Source organism: Aspergillus alliaceus, assembly GCF_009176365.1.
Source record: "Aspergillus alliaceus strain CBS 536.65 unplaced genomic scaffold BDW43scaffold_27, whole genome shotgun sequence".
In the NCBI taxonomy this organism is placed as follows: domain Eukaryota; kingdom Fungi; phylum Ascomycota; class Eurotiomycetes; order Eurotiales; family Aspergillaceae; genus Aspergillus; species Aspergillus alliaceus.
Window position 1 is genome coordinate 234,080 of NW_022474710.1, and position 25,318 is coordinate 259,397.

Here is a 25,318-nt window from a genome sequence, read left to right on the forward strand (position 1 = left end):
AGAATGACATCTATGCAGACCTATCATCTGTGCTTTTGTGAATTGGACTCAGCATTCAAACTATAAGCTTTGGTCACATTCTTTTCATGTTCTGTTTCCGAGAGCTGCTATCATGCTCATTAGGTCTTTGATACGATTGCCGTCCAAGTAACGGCGAATTGAGTGAAAGCTCCAAATCTAACCTTTTGGTACTCGATTTCTGGATTGAGGGAGGAACGTGCTTCTCTGCGTCTGCTGTGTACTCAAACCACATATAGAACATTAAGAAGGGAAAAATATCCATTTTGCGTGAAGATGATAAAAATGACGGTCAACCAGTGACTCTGTAAGGAAATATTCTCGATCTATGGAGCAGAACGAGTCCATATTGCTCAAATGTACATAAATAGGGAAACGCAGGGTACACGCTCCAGGAGAAGAAAATCAGTATCACATCTGCAACAAAATAAGGACTGAGTGCCGAGAAGGATAAGAGATGAAACAGTGTGAGACTGACTGAAAAATGGGAAATGGTAGCGGGGATCGAGACCTTGGTAGCGTATGATTCAAAGTTTGGAGGCTGCTCGGGAGAATTGATTTATGACGATCAGCAACCCTCCACATCGGATCTCGGGTAGAACCTGATTTGGAGTGCTTGGGGTTATTCTCCGTCCTGCCACATGATAGAGTGGTTTCACTATTTAGCTTTCTCAGTCGCCCATCGCGTCGCATCCCTTCATCTCATCTCCCTTCGGTCTATCGCTCAATATCGCAAAAATGAAGTTCGCATGGTTGCTCGCTACCCTCTCTGCTACGGCATTGGCAGCGCCTGAGCTCGAAGAGCGCGATGCTGCTACGACTGACTCCATCAATTGGTCTTCTCTTGGGCATGCTTTGTATGTTTGGGTTTTGAGGCTTGCGCTCTTGGAGACGATTTTACTGACTGGGACAGGCAATCGCTCACTATCTCAATGCCTACCAAGACCGCGAACTTAGATAATATTTCTCCGCCTCCACGCTCCTTGATCCCGGAGATTGTTCAGAACGTGCCTCCTTCAGTTCTGGCTCAGCTGGTGATTCCCGCCCAGCGAAGCTCAATTGCCAGCGAGTTTCAAGCGGGACACACTCCATCCTGGTACAATGCTCTCCCTACGGGCGTCAAGAGCTACCTGTCCGCGGTGAAGAAGCAAATGTCCGAGGGCGCATTGACGGCTACCACGGGAAAAAACAGCCCTGCGGAGGCTACTGCCTCGGGAACGAAAGATGGCGGCGCATCATCTACAACATCATCAGGAATGGCCGCGGCAGCCGCTCAGCCAACGGGCGGGCTACTACTAGGAGGCATGGGGGCCTTAGGCGTGCTTGGGGTAGCATTGGCGCTGTGATCGACATGAATGTATTGCCAAGTGAGATGATAAGATATGTAAATGACGAATTTTTGGGCATCTAGTTGAATTGCAACCCTGGCGGTGGCGTTGTCTGTGGTCCCTTAGACTAGTGTAGTCAGAGATTAATGGATTAAAATGCAACACAACGGACTAGCTGCAAGCACGGACTGAACAAGCTTTGAGTGGAGGTGTGGAGTGAGACATTAATATAGTCCGTCGGTCTTGGTCTACTACCTGATGCTACCTACGATCATATGAAAGCGGATATCGAGTCCGAGTCGGTCTCTGTGATCGGACACTACCCCATATTCGAGTTTTGGTCTCAATTGGGGTCATGCTAAATATAGCAGTGGTCTATCGGTTCCGAATTATCTCCCCCGTTGGGATAGATTACATCTAATCTCTTCAACCGTGTTTCAAGGGTTTTTCACCTCCGAAAAACAGATCAAGGTTTAAAGCTCAGATCAGGGGATCACATGTATCTCTCGGTCCGAGGTGAAAGGAGCCGTAAGAATTTACATTGTAAGATTTAATTGGGTGGGCAGAGGGTACTCACCGAAGTGATCGACAGTTGCAGCACTTAGTTGAGCCCTAATGCAATGCGGGGTTTCTGGAGTCTCCAGTTCCTGCCGAGCCCCAATGGTGTCATCCCCGAATCCTGGTGGGGATTAACGATCGTACTGATATGGTAACGAGAGAGGGGAACAATATTCATTGACTCATACGAGCCGATTCAGAGGCAGATTCACATGGACGAGATGTTCCTTCTGTGCAGATTGGGGCCTGGAAGCGGGTATAGCCCAACGAAGCCTCGGGTGCACAAAACAGCCTGGCACACAACACGAAACGATGGAATAGATCGAGTAAACGGAAATCGACGATCCTCAAGCCCAGACCGCTATTGAAGCACATCTAACGCCTACCGAATCAGAGACAAGAGTCCGGAATGTGTAAGGGTCATTCGTTATCCATGGATGTACCTTTAGGTAGGATGTGGTCCCTGTCTGGACTTTGGTACGGGGCCCCAATCTCGAAAGTTGGAAGGCCACACATTGAGATGCCGGCGGGGGTCACATTGTTTCGGAGTTAAATTAACGACATGTTTATCAGGGTCCAGGGCTACATATAAGATAGGACAACGACTGTAGTCGGTGATCTTTTCCATAGACCAACACCCTCTTCAAGCTCTTAAAGATCTCTCCCACATAGTCACTCGCTTGCAATCCGAACATTCAGACACATAAACAAGATGCGTTTCTTCAAGTACCTCGTTTTTGCTGCTCCCCTCGCCCTTGCCACTCCCGCCCCTAACCCGGTAGCTGCTCCCGACGGCGGCCTTCTCTCTCAACTGCCCGACATGCTCAACGCAGTCAAGGAGCTCTTAAACCCAGACACTCTTGACAATCTCCAAGTGATCGTCAAAGGTGGTGCTGTTCTTCTGGGTGGAGACACCCCGAAGAACCTACAGAGATTGGTTTCCAGTCAAAACATTGACAAATTACAGCATGTCATCGACAATGCTGAAACTCTCCTGACTCCTAAGTTCGTAAATGAGACGACTTCTCTCATTGATGATGCTGCACCAGTAAGCCGGAGCCGAAGATCTTTACTACGAGTCTATGCTGACGCCTCTTTTAGCTCGTCGATAATGTGTCGAAACTTCTGGGTGGACTTCTTGGAGCCTTGGTTTAGTGATTTCGCGGAATAGCGCTTCGGATTGATGATATTTATGGCTTTGTTTTGTCTTTCAATTAGTTTTCTAGATACCTAGATGGTAATCTTAAGTGTCTATTGATCTCTCTTGTGCTTTAAATTTTACCTCGCATAGCATTCGTGAGAAAATCACAGCCTCGTTTTTTCGGTGCAGTTGTTTTGATCATCTCTGTAGCGTGCCGCGCATGCTAAAATTGCGCTTATTCCTTATATTAATCTGACAGGGATCCAAGTACAAAACAAGTTATTTTAGCTCAATATTAATCTATATGTTATATTAGACGCAGGTGCACGTGCGTGAAAGGATTTTCACTCTATCTTTATCTCATTAATCCCACTCATCAATAACATTGAGATAACGTTTCGAATACATGAGTGGATAACATGGATTCATGCATTACCAAAATGATAAGAACAGAAGTACAAAACAGCTACACGACGTTCAAACTCTTTCGTAATTCTTCCAAATAATACCGCAATGGGTATCCTCGCGTCGATGTCGGCAACGCAGGGTACACCGCTACCGAAAACCCCATCGTCGTCCGATACAAACCTCGAGTACTAAATGTAGACTTAAGCCCGTACGCCTCCCGGATCCGCGGTGGTAACATCTCGATCGTAAGGACCCGTAAGAATGGCTTCAACACTGACACAAACCGCGGGTAATCGTTCCGATTCAAGAGGTCTTGTGCGAACTTGTGTGCGTCCGCCGTGACAGTCAATTGCTCAATCTGATCATCCCAGTACCTCCAGAACGCCTGCCGGTTCTCCGGCCAGGTACCGGGTGGGAGCCCCATGGAGTGCATGATTACCGTGAACTCCGCATACGCCTTCTCAGCTGTGCGGTAGTTGACAAGTCCGTAGACTCGCTGGTAGAAATCAGTCGCGGTCGCGTAGAGCGTCGCTGCAACCCAGAGCTGGGTCGGTCGGTGAGAGGAGAAATTCTCACTCCCGCGAAGGGGTGGTTGCCCATGGTTTAGCAGCTCCAGTAGAGTTTTCTTTTCTTTTCGAGTGCCAAATACCAGGCAGGCAATGTAGCTGAGATTAGCCTGGAGGGCGTCGCCTAGCTCTGTTGCTAGGTTAATTCTGCTACCGTTGCTGGCATGATGGGTATCGCTAGTTCTGTCTCTGATTCCGGGGAAAGCCGCTTGGAGTAGCAAAGCGGATCCTGATCCAGCAAATAAAATACCCTCCTGGAGGATCTGGGGAAGAATTTCAAGTTGGTCAAGGGCATCTAGTCGACTGGCGTCGGACGAGTCTGATGGTGCCTGAGAAATTTCGTCGGGGGACTTTTTCTCGTCGAAGGGCATGGTGAAAGTATTTTTGATGGAGAATAAGGGGCTTTTGGGCTGGTCTCGTAGAATTATGTACGGGTGTCGCGGGTCTTTGCACTATTGACGACTTAGGGTTACAGGATCACCACACCTTACCCAACTGCACATGCACGACAACCTCGCCTTCGGAGGTCTGTCGTACATCAATCCTCTTATCTCTGAGCTTTATGATGCAAATCAGTTCCCGGTTGATTCCCTTGTTTTCCTCACTTTCCCCGCATCTCGAAGAGGCAGTCCCTCCGTCCCCAAGGTTTGTCCCTTGGCCAGGTGGATCCTCCTGGCCCAAAGCTTAGGTCCCATCCTAACAACCGCGGTTTCTCAATAGTTCGTGTCGATCCTCATCCAACTTCCGCATGTGAACTCGTGTGTCTAAAATGAGGTCGCCATCATTGGTCATAACACCCCCCTCGCCGCGATCGACGGCATCGAATTGCCGATCCTTGCGGAGTGATACCAAGGTCGAAACCATCGTTACTCCGGAATCCACCACTTTGCGTTTACACCCTCGACGCGAAAAACTTTAGGACAGGGATCCAGATTACACTTAGTTAGCTAGCCATATATTAAATCATACACTCCTCGACCATATATCTTCACCCTTTGGACGAGCTCGACGTATCCAGCCCTGCTCCCCGTGGATAGGCGACTGGGCGCAGCCATGGAAGAGAAGAAATCTTATCTCGGTTCCAAAGCCGCCAAATATGCCTTGGGCATCCATCGTGGGCCGCTTCCTCAAGGCGATGATGAGGACTACACAATTGAACATGTCGAGACCGCAAACACCATCACCTTAGAGAAGAAGGAGAGGACGAGAGCTGAGCGAGCGCGCCGACATTGGGCTCGATTTTGGTGTTGCTATATCTTTTGGAGCATCATCTTCCTGGCCATTTTCTTGCCTATTTTGTAGGTGCTCCACTGTAAGATCGACGTTTCAGAATGACTGATTTTTGCAGCTTCACAATCGTCATCCCGGCCATTGCCCAAAGAGTGGTCGACAATTCATCACTGGTACTCACCGAGGCGAGTGTCTTGCAGCCACGACCTGATTCAATCATGCTTAGCTTGAAAACCGCGCTGAAACTGCCCATCGGGGTTCCGGTACGCATCGATCCCATGGCGGTCAGCCTGTTCAATCGCAAAGAAGAGGGCAATGGGACCTGGGCTATTGTCTATCTCGACGGTACGACGATCAGTGGCAACACCACCCTAGGAACCGACAACCAATTCACCCCCTTGGGTGTAGAGCAGTGGAAAAAGTATGTCCACAGTGTGGTCTTTGAGAAGAACGCCCCGTTGTCGGTCTATGGCAAAACCCAGGCATTCCTGGGCCAGTTAAAAAACCATGTCACCATGGACAAAGATATTCATCAAAACAGTATGTCCCCAAATATTCACATTCTAATACTAGACTAACTGACGTCGTAGCCCTCGATTCGTTTGCTGGATTCACCATCGCGGACCCTCAACTCCTTCTCCCTAAAAGGGCCGATGGGACCAACTTAATCGCCAACGCCACCTTGCCTAACCCTTCGGTCATGACCTTGGAAATTGTGTGTTTAATTATCCATCATAAAGCAATTGAAAATTGCTGACTGAGTCAGGGAAAAACAATCCTCGATCTCAAAAGCGGTGACCTCGTCATCGGCAATGCGACTATCGACAATCTCGTTCTCAAACCAGGCAACCACTCGACACCAGTTCACGGCATAATAGACATCCGCCTCTTACTCAAGAACCTCTTAACTATCCTGCAGACACAGGCCAGCTCCATCAAGAACGGATATCTCACTCTCACTACCGTCGGCAAAACCGTCATCTACGATGGAGTCGAAGTCCCGTACTACACTGAAGTAATGAGAAATCTGACCATGTCAGCCCAGGTGCCTCTCGGTGGGTTAATCACAAACACACTACGGGGGATTTTACACGGTGACGGCGGAAGCAATATCTTCGCAAATCTTACCGACAACTTGGGCTCGAGTAGCGGGGGCGGGTTACTGGACTCACTGCTCGGTTCCGATAAACGCGTGAGTGATCTGCTGACTAGTCGCGCTGTGGATGACATTTTGAATAATCCCGAGAAGCGCTCGTCGATGATTAATATCCTTGAGGGGTTTCTTTAAATGATGATTCATGATGTATATACTGGTTTCTACGATGTTAAGGGTGGCGTTCGGTTTCTGATATGATTTTATATGATAACCCTATTGCGATCTGGTTGGTTCATGATAACCTGACTATGATAATTTAAATGTCTAAAGTATGCAGTAAATAACATATATCAATTGACATTAATTATCTGATTCACTCTAATTGACTGCGAAGAATCATCATACATCCCTCGGCATACCACGTACCTTTATATCGAACGTCCTCGATCCGCGGTTGCGAGCTGTCCCAGCCTCTTTCTACCTTAAGTTTAGTTAGTTTCTTGCCTGCATGCTTCTGCAGCCATTTCAGGGAAGATATGCGAAACTCCGCTGTCAGTTCGCAAAGCGTAAAGAAGCAAGTGCCACCTTATTTTGCGAGGTACGCCTAATAATGAAATGTCTAGAAAATGACGCAGCCCTGCAGGTCGCTATCGCTATTTTGTACGTATATCAGGGATTTTTTGATTATTTCTTTTCTCTCAGCGTTGACATCCTGCAGGATTCCAGCAGACAGTGGGCCGAATTGCCGAAAATGCAGAATTTCACATTATATACAAGCGGAATGTCTAGGAACAGCAATATGTTCGCTACTACGGTTATATCGGCTGATAGTAATAACGCCATGAAATTATTATTATTCTATAGTCTCCTGTGTACTCGGTGTTGCAAAACCGAGGTTAAGGTAAACGATTACTCTGGAGACACGTGCAGGTCCCTTCATATCTTTTTACACGCCGACGAGAGCCCAGTAGACTTTGTGGCCAAAAAAACTTGCTTGCTTGGCTCTCAGAGCTGCAGCTCATTTTCTTCTTTGGAGCGATTTGGAGCTGTATCCATCTGGACACATCGTTTTCAACATGTGCAGCCGTCTCTCTAATTTGCCAACTGCCTTTCGCCTACGTACTTGGTTGTTGGTTCCCATCTTTCCTACCTTAATTTCTAAGGCTTTAGAACCACTTTCTACGGCTGTAAGTGACACACCTCATCTTTCCCCCCTAAAGTCCCGTTCGCGTCCAGGAGTTGCTGAGCAACATTCTAGCATGTACTGGCGCCCTTTGACTACATATGCTCGCTTCAATCAAAAGGGGTACGAAGTCAATTGATCGATGCCCTTAATGTTTGGATCCAGGTCACACCAGAGAGTTTGAATTCAGTGAAGTCACTCGTAGGCGCCATCCACAATATTTCTTTGATGTAAGTGCTCACTTGCGCGAAACGTCTTTTTATCTTCCCTCCTTGCCTCTTTCTTCCCCGCTAATCTCGAGGCCCATGCTCCTATTTACATTTGATTAGATCGATCGTCGAGTTCTGGAACGGGGCTTTCGATATTCTTGACAGTGACAACAGAGAGAATCATCAATTGCTCGACAAAGATCTTGTGGACGATAACCTTCATGGCCATGACTCTGGCAAGTGCGGATGCAGACAATCCAGCGGGACTGAGATGTATACCAGCTTAGGACGAGCCATTTCTCAGAGTCATTACCCATACTTCTCTCTTGAACTGTCTTTCTGTCGATTCCTTTGTTGGCACTCTGTACACATCCTTCGGCAGCACGAATGGAGACCGAGCAATGAAATACCTGAGAAGTGTCTGCCGGAGCTTGAGAACAAAAAGTGAAGAAGCCGATGAAAATGCATAGGTGATCTCATTGGACATGACGAAGTTGCTCTTGAATGCCCTTTACCAACTACTGACCAGCGTCCGACGCGCTCAGTTTCGCGATGAACTTCCCGCGCTGCTCGACTTAATCCGCGACCTGGCCTTCAAAATGACCGAAATATGCTCGAAAGACGACCTTGACGGTGTACAAATCAAAATAGAAGCAATGCAGAACCTGATAGCCAGAGCTAACCACAGCCTTGTCACACCCCGGGCGCGTGAGGAAGCTCCCCAGATACTGGGTCGGCCTTGTCGTCTTTCCAATGGATATACATACCTGGCGGGAGACACGACAACGACTTCGCAGAAATCTATCAAGTTTAGATCCTTCCTACTCACGCAGAGATTGCCAGCGGGCAATTCAGATATCTACCCTCTACCAACTTTCTTCAGCCTCACTTTCGCGCTGACTCTTCGCAAAGATATATTGACTCAACATTTCGACTTCTGCGCCATGATAAGTTCAGCTCAGCCAAGGATATCCTTCGAGATCTGCTGTAGTAGAATGATTTGACACGAATTCCTTGTCTCTCAGTCAAGGATAGCGGGGCACATTTCTACCTGGGAGCACAGGTCCAGCAAATATTTGTCAATGAGAGAAATGAGCTCGAAGCCACTGTATCCTTTTCTACCCATCAAAACTCTGCAAAAGAACCTTTAATGAGCAATGCAAATGGTGGCAAGACTCCAACCGACTAGAAGAAGGAAGCCTTCTGTCCTTCTTGATGTCCCAAGGAACTCATAGAAGACTTATTTTCCTCGAGGTCACTGTGAAGAATGCTTCCAAGGACTGAGCGCACCAAACCAAGAGTAGGCTTGTTTCTGACAGGTTTGCACATAGTATTACGGTCAAGCTCGCTGCATGCCCACGATGACAAGTGACCCTCCTTGGCCAGCTCTACAGCGAGAAGCTCACCGGCATTCTGGTCGGTTTCTACTGTTTGATCCCTGCCATGTTCGTCCCAATCCAGAAAATTCTTCAGCGAATCCAACGCGGAGGGATTTGGCGTTCCGAACATGGTTCTTGCCAAGCCGTCAGGACGATGATGGTCACAGGATACTCCCACCGGCGTACGCGCGGAGACCGGGATTTATCTTTCCCCTAACTCCAATTACAAACGTTGGAGTTGATAGTGTTGCACATGTTGTGAGCCAACTCTCGATCAAGAAAACTATAGAGCTTCATCTGCGGAATAAATTCCGTATGGAAACAGATTGATTGGAAATCAACCTGATGTTCATGTTGTATATAAACCCTCAAGTTTACGATGAGAAAATGTAACAATCAATCTTCCTCTGAATTATTACAATTTCACTAACGCCACGACGGTATAGGAACGGATTTCTGGGCGCAGAGGGAGGAGAAGATTTACAGAAGTGGTGGTACTTCTTCGGTCCCAAGGATCTATCACAAGTCCTCTGTGGAAGTGTAACTACACCATACTACCAGCATGAAGATAGTGAGGCTGTTGAGAGGTCAGTTATGGATATGAGGACACTGTCGAAAACCTTAAGAAACAAACTAAGTCAGGCAGAGGGATTTGAAGGAACGGTAGGAGTGACCTTTTACACCTATTTAAAAACTATGGCTCCGGAAAAGCTTTTCGGGAATGCGTTAATTAAGAAGATGATTTTGGGGGCAGCTTTGCGGAAGCTTTCATCGTGGTGATATCGCTACATGAGCGGTACTATACGAACGTAACTTGGCGACATAGACGATGCAAAGGCATACTATGCATCTAAGCTATGGAGTAGAATAATAAATAACCTATGAGATATTGAGTCCCGCGAACTCGACTAGGTAAACTAAATATCTAACTGTGCATCCGACACCCAGTGCGAACCTCCGGCACACCGATACCCACCGCTCTGCTTAATCCATCGGTACCCCATAACACATACCCCCATTTGTCTCAGTTTCCTCTGCGTTTGAGCTTCTTTTCTCCTCTGCTCTTCGATCTGAGCTTTCTTCTTGCGTAGCCTCTCTAGTTCCTCTTCTTGCGCTCTTCGTTCGATTTCGCGGTGGAGGCGTTCTTTTTCATAGGCTCTTTTTATTGCGGAGTCATTTGCCGAATTATCTTCAGCAGTTTTGTGCTGTTGCTTGAATGCATCTTTAAACGTCTGCATGCCTTGAAGAAGATGATGATATACTTGTTCTGACTGCTGTGCTTTGAGCTTGTCAAGTTGTAGCTCGTTCCATATCTCATCCGATACTCCAGCATCTCGTGGAACAGTCGTGTTCGGAGTGGATGTTATTGGTTCATTTGGATCAGGATCTGGCGACTGTGCTAGAGTATATATATTCGTAGCCGTTGTCGTACTTGTAGAGACACTAGCCTTCATTCTGGGTTCAGCTGTATCTTGTGTATCCGTGGCAATTGGAAGATGGTTAACAACACGACCGGCATGACTATGACCAACTCTCGATTGACTCGAACGTTCTTTAACCATCTGGCCCATCTGTGTCAAAATATCACTCTCTGTAAGGACCACTCTTCCAGCACCAATATTCTGAATTACTTTGGCGAAGATCTTCTTGGTCAGATCCTGGATATCTCGCGCATTAGCCCAGTTGGGGGTTTGGCAGAGTTCTTCAAAACAAGAGTGCATCTTCCAACGTAAATCAGCGGGTAGGTGTTCCAGAATGCCAATGTTGAACTCCTTCCCCTTTTCTCTCAAAGTATCTCTCTGCTTTCTAAGTAAGGTAATCAACAATGTGATTGATGCATTGGGATCAAGCCCGTGAAACACAATAGACTCCGGAAATCGACTCGTCAACCCCGGATTAATATCCATGAGCCGATTAATGTCCTCTTCATACCCAGCTAGAATAATGATCAATTTTTGTGCATACTTAGGATGGGTAATACAAGCGACGATCTCATCAATAGCCTCTTTGGCAAATTGCCCCTTAGCCAGTCTGTATGCTTCATCAATGAGCAGGACTTTACCCAGTGATTTCTCGAGTACTTCCTGTGTTTTGGGGCCTGTCTGTCCGCTGTATTGGCCAACAAGGTCTGTGGCCGACGATTCAATCACCTCTGTTGTAGAGAGGAGGTTCATTGAGTAGTATAGTTGGCCTATCTTGCGGGCTGTAGTTGGTTTGCCAGTTCCTGCTCATCTTGTTAGTATATTGCTAGCAAGGGCAATCGGGTATTTGGTGCACCTGGAGGCCCACGAAACAAAAAGTTGAATGGAGCCTGTGTTCGTGGATCCAAATCCAGTACCCTCATTCCATGAACAATACGACAATATTCTTCCATCTGAGCAATGATCTTGTCACATCCAACGGTTCCTTGAAATAATTTTGTAACATTGCCCTCTGCATGTTGTCCACGATCATAATCCTCATCAAAATCTTCAGGTAGAAATGTCGACGATATGCGTGATTGGCCAGTATTGATTCTCTTCTGGTGACCAAGCTTGGCTCTATTCAAGAGGATATCAATCTCACCAGCGTTTCCAAAATGAGATCGATCCCGCGACCTTCTGAGAACATCCATAGCAACTTTTCTTCCAAGGCTGGTCGTATCAAAGCCTTGCTGCCTCAATTTTAGGTCAAAGATCTGGCCCATCTCATCGTCCGTGAAATCATGAAATGTAAAGGCAGTATCTAGAGGAAACCGTCGGGTGAGTCCTGGGTTGACATTCTGGAACATCTCCTCCATTTGGTCTTTAAATCCAAGGAGTAAGACGCAACGGTCGTCGCCAGGAGTGCTTTGTATTTCTGCGACGATTGTATCGACGACCGCGGTTTTGAATTGGTTCGTTTGAGAGCCCATTTTATCCTTTGTGCCTCCTCCGAAGAGGCCATATGCTTCATCAATGACAAGGACTTTGCCGACAGTTGATGCGAGGATACCCTTTGTGTTCTTTTCTGATTCACCGAGCACACTTCCCACGAAGTCCGCTGGGTTTTTAACAATGACTGACAAATTAGTACAATTTGCCTCGTATTTATGGATTTGTCACTCACCCTCTCCATTGGACAAAAAGCCAATATCAACCAGAATCTGTCCATATAGTTTGGCAATACTCGTCTTTCCAGTTCCCGGAGACCCCAGGAACACACGATTCAAGGTGAATTCCACCAGTGGTTTCTCTTCTAATTCACGATGATAATTATACTGTATGCTATCCAAGAATGCCTTGATACTCTTCTTGACAATATCAAGTCCTATCATTCTCTGTAGTTTCTGCCACGCAGTGCAGTTCTGTAGAGCCTCTGATGGCTCAGGGCCAATGAGATCTTCTTTCGTTAAGAGCATATCATCCGCTGAGGCATTTTTCTTTCTTTCCCTTTTAAGTCGAGTCGCTTGTCTGTCGTATATTCTTGAGCAGACGTTCTGGATAGCACGCGCATTACCGAATCCTTCATTTCCACGCCCTCGGCCGATGCGACGAGACACAATGCGGCTGTAGAGACCACCCATGCCACCTTCTAATTTCATCCGGTTCTGATATGTTTGATTGACATTAAATTCGAAGATCTGAAGCAGTTCATTATCGGTGTAGTCCTCGAATTTAAATTCATGTGGAAATCGACTCGGTAGGCCAGGATTATGCGCGAAGAACTTCTCCATATGCGTGCGATACCCAGCCAACACAACCGCCATTTTTCCCGTTTGATTCTCCACTTCTGCTAAGAGAAAGTTCATGACTTGTGCCCCTTGGGTCTGGCCTTCAGTTAGCTGGTATGCCTCGTCAATAAAAAGGACTCCACCGCCGCTGTTGAGAATAGTGTTGATCTTCTTTTGGCAACCTGGTACGCCTTCGTTCGCGAGGATTGAACCACTTGTTTCTACAAAATAGCTTCCAGGGAGGACTCCAACTGCACCGAGAAAGTTTGCATAGAGCCGGGCCACTGTTGTTTTGCCTATCATAGGTGAGATTTTTATATCTATTCCTTAACCAGGATGCTTACCAGTTCCTGGATTCCCAATAAGGACAGAGCCAAACCGTTCTTTGCTCAGATCAACGCCCTGCCGCAATGCCGTATCAACTCGAGTTTTGATGGTAAGAAACTTGTCTTTAACTTGCTCAGGTCCGATCATAGCCATCAGCTTGTCAATACTGTCACTGCGCGCGCCTAGAAACTGTTTCTGATAATCCCATTCGTCCTTTGCAGATAAATTGTCTGGCATGGGCTCTGGCGGAACTGGCTGCGCTGGGTTATTTTTCACAGCTTTATCTGCCTCCTTTTTAGTAGAGAGTAGAGGATGAGTACTTGATGAGATTACGTTGACATTGCTGTTGCCGTTGCTGTTTGTTGCTGAGGTATTGGTACCCCCGGTTGTAAACATATCTATCTCGGTACTGCCCTTGTTTGAAAGATCAGTAGACCTCAAACCTTGGAGATCATTCCGATGTTGTGCCAGAACTCTCTGCCGATCTTTGTCCTCCCGCCTTTCTCTCCGTAGTCGTCTCTCGTGGGAAATTTCATCCTGTAACTCCGCCAACTCTCTCATATATTCTCTCTGTTTTCTCTCTCTCTCCAGCTCGAGCTTCATGTCTCTTTTTTTCTTGGCTTCCTTGGCTCGATCCTCAGAAATGCATGGTGGACATGCACCGTTGGCCTGGAAGCAGAGGCAGGTTATTTTATGACCCCGAGAACAATTCCATTCCGTGATTTTTTGGCATTTCATTTTGGAGTGATCAGAAAGTTGGTGGCATTTGTATGGGCAGGTGTGTACTCTACAGGCCAATTTGACGCCACTATGTTGATGTTAGCTAGCTGGAACAATATATCGGAGGCGAGGGGAACTCTTACCAAGGCAATAGACACCCTCCATCCGGACATTCAGTATCAAACTCCTCTATCGTTTTAATTATTGCGGTCCTTGTCGGATGCTGTTCGCATTTCACTGGTAACCCATCATACAAGTGTCCTTTTTCTTTAAGATTATTCACGAACGGGGTCCAGACATCCTTTCCCTTTCGACCTTTCCCTTTCGACTATTGATGAAGGTCTTGACATTTCCAACCATGATGAGTACATTTCGAGCACGAGATAAGAGAACATTCAGTCGTTGGGGTGCTGCCATAAAGCCGATGTCGCCGGCATTGTTACTGCGAGTTAGAGTGGATATGACAACCTCACATTCCTCACCTTGGTAGTTGTCTATTTTTATTAGCATCGTACAAATGAAGGGGATAGTTCTTTCACTTACCTATAGTTGATAGGCGAATCGCTCGCTTGGAATGATCTGCACTAGCCTGTGAAAGCAGTCCAGCTTTAACAAGATCATGAGAGTCCAAGTCATTTAACACAGGGTCATTATCCTTTTTTAGCCGATCCCTCAGGAGATGTAACTGTCCCAGATACGGTGTCAGTACAACGACCTTGTCAGTTCCATACCCCTGCTGTCCTAAATATTTGACAATTTTCAGAACGACTTCCACCTCGAACGGATTTGTTTTGCTCTCTTTTGTCCCCTCGTCTCGACGGTCAGAGACTTGAGCGAATTTAGTCTCGGGGTTTTCATGATGAAAGAAGATCACTCGATCCTGCAATCCGCGAGGAGCGGGACGAGAGAATGTGGCTGGTGCATCTTCTAAATCAGGATAGGTTAGACTTCGCACCAAGAAGGAAATCTCCGGACACATCCGGTGTTGTTTAGCTAGCGTGGAATGGGGGTATCCGGCCAGGACGAGTCGTTCAAACAAGGATCGATTAAGGTCATATCCATCACCCTTTTCTACCGATAAAGCGTAGTTGTTGATCTTCGGCCGTAGCTGCTGGTGATCTCCAATCAACACTAACTGCTTCGTTTCTGAATTTATGGCCGCCAGAACATGTGACTCCAGTATTTCACCAGCTTCTTCGAGTAGAACGATCCCTGGAGATACTGCACGAATGTCTTCGGTGTACATGGCGGCGGCGGTGGTAGTGCATCCGATAATGCGTTTGGACTTTAGAATGGAGTTTGTTCTTTGGTTCCAAACTTTCTCTATATGTTTTTGACACTCATCCATGTGTCGCGTGGATTCGTTTAGACTAGTGACTTGTTCTTCAAGGATTTGAAGAGACCATGTGCGGATATACGCTTGACGTGTGGGTGTATCCATTGACCAGATGCGATGAGAGTCTTCAGAACAGTCTATCTTGAAGAAGTTGGGTTGTTCTCGTCCCCTTGACCAAAGATCATAGAGATAATTCGAATCGACTCCTTTTCCCTTCTCACCGACGATAGACATGCCTTCATTCTCCGGTGGCATGAATGCATTGTAGAAAGACGGGTCCTCGAACTCAAGGAACTCAAGCATCGTGCGTGCATCAACTTTGAACTCGGCATATGTATTGGATGCTAGCGTCAACCGCTCCCTAGTGTCCGCCGCTTCATTCTTATACTTGTTAATCACGTCCCAAGTATTTCGAGTGTGTCTATACGAGGACTTTTGAGCGGATAGTCTCAGAGGTTGGGTGCGAGTGGTGGATTTCGATCCGAGTCTAACGATTGATGACGAGTTGATTCCAATGTCTAGGAGGTCTTCAAGAAACTGATCTAGTGCATGGTTTGTATAACACATCACGAGAATCGCCTCTTTGCTGTGATCATGGAACATCTTGGCTAGTAATGCCCCAATAAAGGATTTTCCAGTTCCTAGGAAGTCAGCTTCGTATTGAAATCCTGGAAAGAGGGATTACCTGGAGGTCCTTGTATGAGACTAACCGTCTGCGTCAAGCCAGAAACAAACGATTGAAGCTGGGTGAGGTCAAGTTTCACTGGACTTTTGGTACCAACGAGAAACTGAATATTTTCGTCTCCCGCATTTCGTATGTTTTGCACCATGTCGTCTGGAATGAGGCTGGATTCCTGCGCAAGCCCATCTCGTTGATATTCGAGCAATTCTCGCGACAATGGCAGATCTATTTTATCTTGAAGGCATTTCAAGATCGGTTCATATGCAAAGACCGCAGCATCAACAAGCAAGAACTGGATGTCATTGTAGAGCTTAAACGCTGTCAATGTCTTCTTCATTGCTTGGTCTCCCAAAACCCGCAGGATAACTATCGGTATGTCAAGACAGAGTTGATCGACATTCCGATCCAGAGTGGCAAATGCGATGATTTCTTTATTACGAAGCAGGCATCCAAATGAATTATGTCTGAGAAAGTTACAGTTCTCATTTAGGAATGTCTTTCGTTCGGTAGCTGAGCGAGTAGAGAGAGGGTTAAGTCCCTTTGCGCAGGAAATCGCTAGTGAACAAGGGCGAAGGCGCTTATCATCGCCGCAAGAAATGTCCACAATGGATAGTTTCTGAAGTAAAGATGCACCTCCTTTTCCTTTTTTCTTTCCTAGGGCTATCTGGATGTCATCACGGAGTTCAGATAACATATCCTCTCGCATAAGTCGAAACTGATTGTCCAGATGGGCTGGGATGCGTTTTTCGCGGGACAGTTCTGATATCTCGTCCATGCGACGATAGAACGGCTTCTCAGTCGATGCGAACTCATGGGCTGTTGGGTATATGGCGACCGTTCGAAAATCTGTAAAGTCATTGTCGTGTCGCCCACCGGGTGCAAAGTCGGGTTTAAAGGGGGCATTGTTCGATTTAATTATCAACATGTTTTGAATTTTATATGCCAATGATCGGATTTGTGGAGATGAAGAGAGAAACATATATCCATCGTCGAAGATTTCCTGGGCGTCATCTTTGATATCGATGCTCGATGAGGGTGGAAAGGAGAGCAACTCGACTACCATCCAGGCCAAGGCGTGGATACTAGATTCCGATAATTCCCTTTTCTTAAAACAATCGACGAATGCTGTCCATAGCATCTTTAGCTCCACAATGAGTGTCAAAAGGTCTTGCAGGAATTGACCATTGCAAAGCTGTTTGATAGCTGGATCAGCAAGATAGAGAAGGAATGGCGTAGTATACTGGTTAATAAATTATGGGGTGATGTCAAACCGCAATCCAGCATGGAGAGCGGTACAAGCGGCAGGACTGGCGATGATGTGCTCAATACACAAAGAAGGGTTTGATTGATCCCGAATAGATTCTAGAAACAGCTTTAAATTATTGACATTGATAATGGTTCTTTTTCCCTGGAGAATCAAATTAAAGAATTTGAACAGTTTGGCTGAGCATTGCGACATGGCGACGATAGATTATAGAGACAACTGATTGTAAAAGAGGACTTCGTTCCAAGTCATCTAAAGGTTGCTGATATTTATGCCAGGAAGAGCGGCTTAGCCTATCAGGCCGTGGCAATACAAGGCAAGAAAGAATCATTCACAGCCAATGGACCATAGACACTTGTTGATGCACTGTGCCGCACTTCATCAACAAAGGAGCATTACAGGGCTTTTCGTGCTTTGGTCATTGTAGCCTGTAGTGCATTGCGGTATTTAAATGGGATAGTCTCCTTGCTTAATTGCGAAACTATCATTTATCCATCATGCAATCTCCCAGGGCTAGATACAGTCGCTGGCAGGGAGGAGGCAGAGGAAGGAACAGTCCATGGAGAAGACTAGATGTTGCTCAGCCACCTTCTCCTCGACTAGGTCCTGTCTTGACGACTATCGCAATTGATGATTTGCCTCTTTCAGTAGATAATTGGAAAATTACTGAATGTCGTGATATTGCATCATACAACTGGTTGAATCGAAAGACTGCAACAATTATGATCCCAGGTGTGTACATAAAGGAGAGACCAGGCCATATCTAACTCTACGATAGGGAAACCACCTGCCTGGACCCCTTTGACTGAACCGACCAAACTCAAAGAAGACGCGGGCCTCTACTTTCGAGACCAGAATGCCGCGCGATACCCCTCCCATCCCTTCCAGCCGGCAATCGAGGCGATCTTCGAAAGGTATCCGGACTTCCCCACTGCTGATATTGACATCGTGGGCTGTGGTAGTACATTGGGGAATCTGCTGCGCTTTACCAGCAATATCGACAAAAAGTTTCGATTTGTCGTGCAATGTGTTGGAAAAACAGTGTTCTTCATCCGCAGAGAGAATTCGCCCACTCAGACGATTCCTAACGTTCGGGGGTATGGTCATGCATTCCCAGAGGTTTATACCACTTGGGATGCAGAGGTCAAAGGATCCGAGTCGCATCAGCGAGTTATTCAGTATTCTCTTGGAGGGTTGAACTGTGTTGTCCGGTTCGAGGCGGATGGGTACCACCCTGACTTAATCCCCCAGAAAGACCAAGTAAAGAACACTATTACAAGTGACAGTGCTAAGGAGGACGAGAAGTCGGTCGATCAACCCCTATCTGCTTTCAATGATAACTCAGTCAGTTCATATCATTTAACGGATAAGGCTCTGACCAAGGAGATTGGAGGAGGTTACATTCCCCAGGCAGCCATATTTGACCTCAAAACTCGTTCGATCCGCAGAAAGGACCAGGACGTCCTAGGGGAACAGCTACCTCGTTTGTGGATTTCCCAAATTCCCAACATAGTCCTTGCCTTTCATCGTTTTGGGGTGTTTGAAGAAATACAAACGACTGATGCTCGAGAGATGATTAAAAATTGGGAAACGGAGGAGGAAGACAACCTACGCAGGCTGGTGGCATTGTTGAATATGTTGACAGCCTTTGCGAGGGGACAGCCAGATGGGCGATTGGAAGTGTTCCACGATGAAGGCAGTTCCGTCCTGGAGTTGAGGGTGGTTGGGGATAATGTCAGCAACGCTCTGCCGGAGGAGGTTGAAGACAGATGGATTTTGAATCATTGATTCAAGAGAGAAAATATGTGGGCCTGATCTGGAGGCTCTGTCGAGTGCAAGCCACTCGGGTTGGCTCTGATTCCGACACGTCTATGCCGCCTGTCCTGCCTCGAAGCGTAGATAATGTCGGCATTCTCGATATACTGGTAATCCTTTTAGTCTACTTGTCCCGTATTTGATTATCTACCCAATTCAAATTTTCTATTATCCTACTATCAACCTACGAGTGAACATTTTGTAGTGATTGACTAAATCTGGAGGCCCCGGTGAGGGGAAACCTGACATCCCATATCCATCTTCCATCGCCACTTATTATCCTTTCTCCTTCCTCGATTACCGGCATTATCGAAAATGATCCACGCAAATGAGTTTGGTCGTCATATAAAGACAGAATGCCGCTGCCACACTTGTAATCGCACCTTTTATATGTCAGAATACCTAGCTCGATGCACCCAAGATAAGGCATCTGTGTGTGCTGTTTGTGGGGAAGTTGTATTCCAGGAGGTACGATAGATATTCTTATTTAAGCGTCCTTTCTGCTAGCGAATAGTTCTTTGTTGATGTGAAAGAGCAATGCCTCTCCCATCGCAAAAAGCAGATGGGATGTTGATGTTCACACATATATCCCTATCCACTCAAGGAACAGTGCAGTCAGTAATGATCTAGTTAACTGATGAGCGTGGATAACTCCTATTTAGACCTTTAGTCAGTGTTTGTATTTGTTCTTCATTCTGTTTGACAATGCGTACAGAATCAAATATCTGATTATTAGGAGATGACTTTGACATCTTCTATATTTCTACAGGCGCTTATCCGACAGGTGATATTGCATATGGCATGCTCGGCTTCTCCCATACGGTCGACAACGTTAATCCACCAGTAGGTCACTAAGAGTTCGCTACATGTAGTACCATCTGTCAGTGGATAGCTTGGTTGTATTAGAATACTGATGCTCATCCAACAAAAGAGGAAATTCCTACATCATATATGCTTTACCCGAGATTACGAATGAGTAGTCCTGCAAACATCTCAAATCTTATTGACAACTATATTCTTATGCAGCTTTTTGTTGACACTGTACGCAATTGTTCAGATGGTTTCTCCATTGTTTCTACATTAGCCCCTTCCTTTCTGTACAACCAAATTCTGGTTTCTCCCGACGGCAAGCAAGCGAGAAGTCATTTGAGGATGGGGTTACCCCACCAACATACTCTTTACCACGAAACCCCGAGAAGTCGCAAGGGGCATGCAATAACTGTCTGCATATGTGCTAGGAATGCATAATTCGTACTTTCACCTGAAGCCCATCTGTAAGTAGCTTTCCTAATCGGGAAGTTATGGCACCTTCAGATTTTTACTTCAATAAGCAGAATAGTGCCATCCAGGTGAGCACTACTAAACGCTGGTCGTATCAAAGGCTATAGACGCAATCGCAGCAATGATTACAGATAGGTTGCTAACGTACTCGGCATAAGCAGATAACAGATAGGTGGACTCTAACTATTTCAGAGTCTATTCTCTGCACGTACAAGAGCCTCTATCTACAGTAGAACTGCATCATTCAAACCTCACCCCAGTCAGCCAGGTTGTGCTGTGTACCACAGAGGCACATCAGTGACAGTTGTAATTCAGAGGAAGATGAATTGGTTGTTGTTCAGTTCCCTAAGCTTGAGGGTTTATATACGAGTTGAACATCAAATTGTTTCCCAATCAATCTGATTCTATACGGAATTTGTTCCGAATATGAAACTCTATAATTTATTGATCGAGCCTCAATCCACAACAATAACAGCATTTAATGATGCTGAAATCAGCGGCCAATCAAGAATCCAGCTCAGCCATTTTGTACGGGTGCGGTTTACCTCCCTGCATAGCAGTTTCTGTAATATGGCCAATGAAGATAATCCGCGCTTGCCGCGAGAATTGTTCTTTTGCAAGGAAAGTCTGTCTGTTCTCTGCTTGGGGTTTGAAGGAATTCACTATGTGAAAAGCCTATATTTCAGGTTCACTATAAGAATTCCTATTGAATAGGTTTAGGACCCACGATTTTAACCACAATCATTTAGTAATAAATCCTTGGCTTGACAAACAATATGGCTACAGAAGAGCATGTCAGGCATGTTGAAACAATTATCGGCCACACCTTCACGTCAAAGTTTCTTATTCTCCTGGCACTCACGGCTGCAGGGGCGGACAAGGAGAATTACGACGGCAATAGAAAGTTATCACAGCTTGGTGCCTCCCTGGTGGATACGCTTCTAGCTATCATTGTATATGGCACAGGGGTGAATAGAGGTGAGATCAGGTTGCTTGTGCGGAAAAGTCATAGTCATCTTTATACTGATATCCTTCCAGAATGTACTGCAAACCTGAGAAAAGATTTTATCAAGAAAGAGCATTACTCCATTGTAGCGAAACAGACAGGCATCGATAAATGCATCAAAAAGAATGAGCGAACCGAATCAGAATCTCCCGAAGTCCACCGCAAGGCCATCAATGCAGTTATAGCAGCTGTGTTTCTGGATACTTGGGACGTTAGGTCCACTATGCGTGTCACGCTGCGGTAGGAGCTCAAAGGGCCATTTTGAAAGAGACTGAACTAATGCGTCTTTGGCTAAGCGTTTTCATCGACGGAAATCATGGTTTCCGATTACGGACGCTCTCAGCCGAGCCATCTCCCACGATGCAAATCCTTCCATATGTTTTGAACTCTGTAATAGCACGAGAAACTGGTACAATCAATCCGAGTGCATTGCTACTTGACCAGTGCCCGGCAGGCGAAAATACCTCTCCTATAATATACAATCTTCTAGACAGGAAGATATTGACGTCACTCGCCCTCGCGCAGAGCTAACGAGGGTACTAACCTATTATACGAGAGATGCAGCCCTAACCTGGAAAGCGAAAGTGATCTCTCTTGGTGCTTGAACGAGGAATTTTTTTCCTCCGATGGGTCCTTGGTCCCTAGCAACTCGATAAAAAGCCTTAATCCAGATAGTCCAGTGTCTACGGGAGGACCCAGTACGAGAGGCTCCTTAGCTGCGTTAACGCACGATAGTAGCCAATTCCTGAACGCATCGAGCGGCGGTGGTGAAAATAATCAGCCGGCTGCCATCCGCGGGAGCCAGATAGCAAAACGGCGGAGAACATCTGCTAGCTGCTCGGTGAATGAGTTTCAGGCTCAAAAGAGGACGAAAACCACAGCGCAAGGTTTGCTTCCTCTACAACCCACATACTTCAGACAGCGCATCCAAGACCAACTGTTGGGGGTTAAGAATGAGCTCCTCGTAATGCTTGCCATAACCATAGCTAGCCCTCAGCAGATAGTAGCCCTGCGTGAGATTCTACGCAATGAAAGGGCCGGGAAAAGTCTCCAGTCGTGCTTCTTGAGGGGAGGTATTTCCCGAAGGGAAAGAGTTGGGATAATATTAGAGCTAGATAGAAGGCTCTCAGTCACTCAACTTACCCGGTGGTACCACATCATCGACTTGTTTGAAGGATGTGGGGGTCCTAAAACACGTTCCATCACTGGCTATGTGGTCACTACAACGGCCGATTTCCAGTCTCAGAAGCAAGCCTTCGGGAACCCATCCCATAAGGACGATGCGAATGTAGCCCAGGCCATGATGAAGGATATCTTTCCCGATGCGCAGCCGGGTACAGAGGAATATAAGAAAAAGAGCAATGCAATCAAAAGGATCCGAAAGCTCGGGCAGCGGCTACATATCCTTGTGGAGAGATTTGGTCGTGGGGTCCTTGGCCTTATGTTGGGCCTGGACCGGGGAGACAGTGCCAATATGACTATTCCGGATCAAGTGTAAGTTGGGGTCGGCTGTGCACCGTAGCTTGTTAGTCTGATGCCTTTACAGGATTTGAAGCCCGAATGATACGGCATTTGCCGAGTTTGTCAGACTTCTTTCCCTCTCTCAGGGGGAACTCCTTCGCAAATTCAGTAAAGCTATCTTGCCACCTTTGATAGCTCTGCTACATGGCGCACTGGGCGATACAGAGCCCTTCCCTCTGGAGAATGTCGACCCACAGCAAATTTTATCACTGCCCAAGGGCTCCACATCACTTTTGCGCCTGATTTCGTAGCTCGATAGTGAGTCAGTACATCATTTTATGCAATTGAAACTTCCTAAACTATATTAAACGAATATATTGTGTTTGGGATTACAGAGAGAAAAACGTATGCCCAACCTTAGAGAGAGTACTCACGCTGTCATGGCTATAATCACTCAGAACCGGCCACACTTCGCTGATAGAAGGTTCTATAGCAATAATATATTTTGCATATCTTTTCGTTCGCCTCCTCCTATTCTGTACTATCGCTGTTGTGGTATCCTTATAGAGCGCATCTTCCTGCCTAAGGACGACACTACCATGCTCACAAATCCTCAAAGTGGCCCTCAGCCCTTTTTCCGATACCTGCTGCTACGCCTCCTAAGCACCAGTCAGCTCAGTTGACCTCTGACACGGCAACTCGGCCTTTCCGCATCTGCAATTCAAATAACAGTTGTTTTAATCTAGGAGTCGACCGTGGCCGACTTCATTAACACTGCCATCAAAAACGTTCCTACCGCCACACCAGCAGCTAAGAATGCCAGCCTCGCAGGCATAGTCCTTGGCTCGCTAACCAAAGACCCACAGTAGGTAAACGCAAGGATGGGGCATCCTCTATATATGGTGACTCAGGCTCCCTAGAGGCTCAGCAAGAGCTTCTCAATACTATTCTTCAATCTTTCCTCTGCAGCGGATTTATCACCAGCGATGCGTTGACTGACATCCTAACTAGCGGTGTCAATCCCAGGGGCAAGCTGCCCTATCAGTTTACCGCAGTGACAGGATATCTAAATATCGTGTCATGCGTTAGGCACCTTCTTTACTTTTATTTACTGTGTTTGGTTTGTATTGTTTGGCCCACATTGCAGAGCTTTCTTTGTTGTGAAGGCATGTAGGTGTTCTTTCTTTCTTTCTCTTTCCTCTCTCTACACTTGATATTCTGGTAATAAAGTACCATTTTGTTGAGATCCCTTTCCAAAATGACAGGTCAGTCACTTACAGTATCCATCAATTATCCCAGTGTTTTATAGTTTCCGAGTGTTGATACAGGCACAGTGGGTAGTTTGCTATTATTCCATTCCACATACAGATTTATGTCGGTGTCATTTAGCGAGTTATGCAAACTTTCATGTTTCAAATGCAGGGACATCTAATGATATGCTGAAGTGCGGGTTAATGTGAACTGATACTAGTTTATATCTTACAAAGGAGGCTGTGTGGGTATACTAGCCGCACACAACGACGGCATCGAGTTTACGGGCTGACAAGGTTCAGAAGGTTAAGCTAGATGCCAGAGATAATAGAGTCCACGTTGTAACTCCGTGTAAGGGACAAGGGACTATGTTAACAGGGAGTTGAGCGTACAGAGGAGGCCATATTCTTTGTAGGTTAGGACGAGTACAAGACTGGAGGATTTGTGGCGGGTCAATCTTACAGTTCTTCGGTAACCTACCTAGAATCTCAAGTCGATAGATCAATCAATTAATCAACGGCTCAAGATTTCAATGAGCTTGCCGGACAATTGTTGGATATACTTGCTGTGCAGCCGCCAGTGAGGCAGAATATATACTTTTGAACCGAGTGACCCTCAAATCGGGACATAGGAAACAGCGAAGTGCCAATAGGAAGGATATACACAACTAAGAATATGTGGCAAAGAGCGGAAAATGTTTCTTTTTGCATACCTCGCGCTCGTTTCTCTACCCACGGTTTTCTAATGCGGTAATTTTTGATTAGATGGGGGAGAATGGCATTGTGTTTCTCCATTTAAGACAAAGAATAACAACAGCCCGCAACACATATCCAAACTAACTAGGCAGTATCGGGGTCAACATCCCCCAAGTTAATAATCTCGTGTACCTCATCTTCGCATGGGCCGGTGGGAGCAGTGGCGGGCTATTGAGAACGTGTAGCTAAATACTTCTAGCTATTTTGGATGAGATTTCCAAAGGTTTGTATTGTAGTTTAGAGGAGGATTAATTAATATATTTTGATCCGATCTTCCGAGAATTCCAGTACCTGAAGAGCACCTAATGAATTGGTAACCCCAGATTATTTTCCAATCAATCAGGCCCAGAATCTATTCGTGTACGGTGTACCGAGTTGAGATGCCCACTTCGGCTTTCCTTTTGTTTATTTGGTATTTGTTGAAGATATGGCGTATAGCTGGTGTATAGCTAGCGCCTTGGCAAGCGTGCGGGTTTAATACCTGAGACTTTCTCCCTTTCCTGTAACTATTTAGGTAGGATACTGCTCAATTTACGTCTTGTCTCCTTTCAAATGCCATCTTTCCCTGACATCATAACAATCATAGAGGCTCGGCTCGTTTCACCGAATTAAG

General features: G+C 46.2%; 8 protein-coding genes across 8 annotated transcripts; 6 read left to right on the top strand and 2 right to left on the bottom strand.

The window, feature by feature from the left end:
* Positions 1–756: 756 nt before the first annotated feature.
* BDW43DRAFT_320054 (uncharacterized protein) lies at positions 757–1,364 on the top strand (the record flags this gene model as incomplete). Its single annotated transcript, XM_032049012.1, has 2 exons — positions 757–875; positions 932–1,364. 2 exons carry the CDS (start codon positions 757–759, stop codon positions 1,362–1,364), a joined length of 552 nt encoding a protein of 183 aa, XP_031899419.1.
* A 1,252-nt stretch (positions 1,365–2,616) lies between these two features.
* Positions 2,617–3,059, top strand: BDW43DRAFT_311968 (uncharacterized protein; the record flags this gene model as incomplete). Its single annotated transcript, XM_032047270.1, has 2 exons — positions 2,617–2,952; positions 3,006–3,059. The coding sequence occupies 2 exons, from the start codon at positions 2,617–2,619 to the stop codon at positions 3,057–3,059; spliced, it is 390 nt and encodes a 129-aa protein (XP_031899420.1).
* A 338-nt stretch (positions 3,060–3,397) lies between these two features.
* BDW43DRAFT_320057 (oxygenase MpaB family protein) lies at positions 3,398–4,523 on the bottom strand. The gene has a single exon (XM_032049013.1). The coding sequence runs from the start codon at positions 4,388–4,390 to the stop codon at positions 3,512–3,514; it is 879 nt and encodes a 292-aa protein (XP_031899421.1). The 5' UTR covers positions 4,391–4,523; the 3' UTR covers positions 3,398–3,511.
* A 385-nt stretch (positions 4,524–4,908) lies between these two features.
* Positions 4,909–6,590, top strand: BDW43DRAFT_320061 (DUF3712 domain-containing protein). Its single transcript, XM_032049014.1, has 4 exons — positions 4,909–5,317; positions 5,368–5,789; positions 5,840–5,964; positions 6,016–6,590. The coding sequence occupies exons 1-4, from the start codon at positions 5,073–5,075 to the stop codon at positions 6,535–6,537; spliced, it is 1,314 nt and encodes a 437-aa protein (XP_031899422.1). The 5' UTR covers positions 4,909–5,072; the 3' UTR covers positions 6,538–6,590.
* Positions 6,591–7,829: 1,239 nt separating this feature from the next.
* BDW43DRAFT_279009 (uncharacterized protein) lies at positions 7,830–8,880 on the top strand. The gene has a single exon (XM_032042248.1). It carries the CDS (start codon positions 8,223–8,225, stop codon positions 8,739–8,741), a length of 519 nt encoding a protein of 172 aa, XP_031899423.1. The 5' UTR covers positions 7,830–8,222; the 3' UTR covers positions 8,742–8,880.
* A 657-nt stretch (positions 8,881–9,537) lies between these two features.
* On the bottom strand, positions 9,538–17,010 carry BDW43DRAFT_320063 (P-loop containing nucleoside triphosphate hydrolase protein; the record flags this gene model as incomplete). The annotated part of the gene is made up of 8 exons (XM_032049015.1): positions 9,538–11,340; positions 11,394–12,155; positions 12,204–13,103; positions 13,152–13,942; positions 13,998–14,161; positions 14,203–14,348; positions 14,398–15,831; positions 15,876–17,010. The coding sequence occupies 8 exons, from the start codon at positions 17,008–17,010 to the stop codon at positions 10,034–10,036; spliced, it is 6,639 nt and encodes a 2,212-aa protein (XP_031899424.1). The 3' UTR covers positions 9,538–10,033.
* Positions 17,011–17,633: 623 nt separating this feature from the next.
* On the top strand, positions 17,634–18,924 carry BDW43DRAFT_311973 (uncharacterized protein; the record flags this gene model as incomplete). Its single annotated transcript, XM_032047271.1, has 2 exons — positions 17,634–17,868; positions 17,915–18,924. The coding sequence occupies 2 exons, from the start codon at positions 17,634–17,636 to the stop codon at positions 18,922–18,924; spliced, it is 1,245 nt and encodes a 414-aa protein (XP_031899425.1).
* Positions 18,925–21,008: 2,084 nt separating this feature from the next.
* On the top strand, positions 21,009–23,010 carry BDW43DRAFT_311974 (uncharacterized protein; the record flags this gene model as incomplete). The annotated part of the gene is made up of 4 exons (XM_032047272.1): positions 21,009–21,210; positions 21,271–21,478; positions 21,803–22,732; positions 22,794–23,010. 4 exons carry the CDS (start codon positions 21,009–21,011, stop codon positions 23,008–23,010), a joined length of 1,557 nt encoding a protein of 518 aa, XP_031899426.1.
* Positions 23,011–25,318: the final 2,308 nt, after the last annotated feature.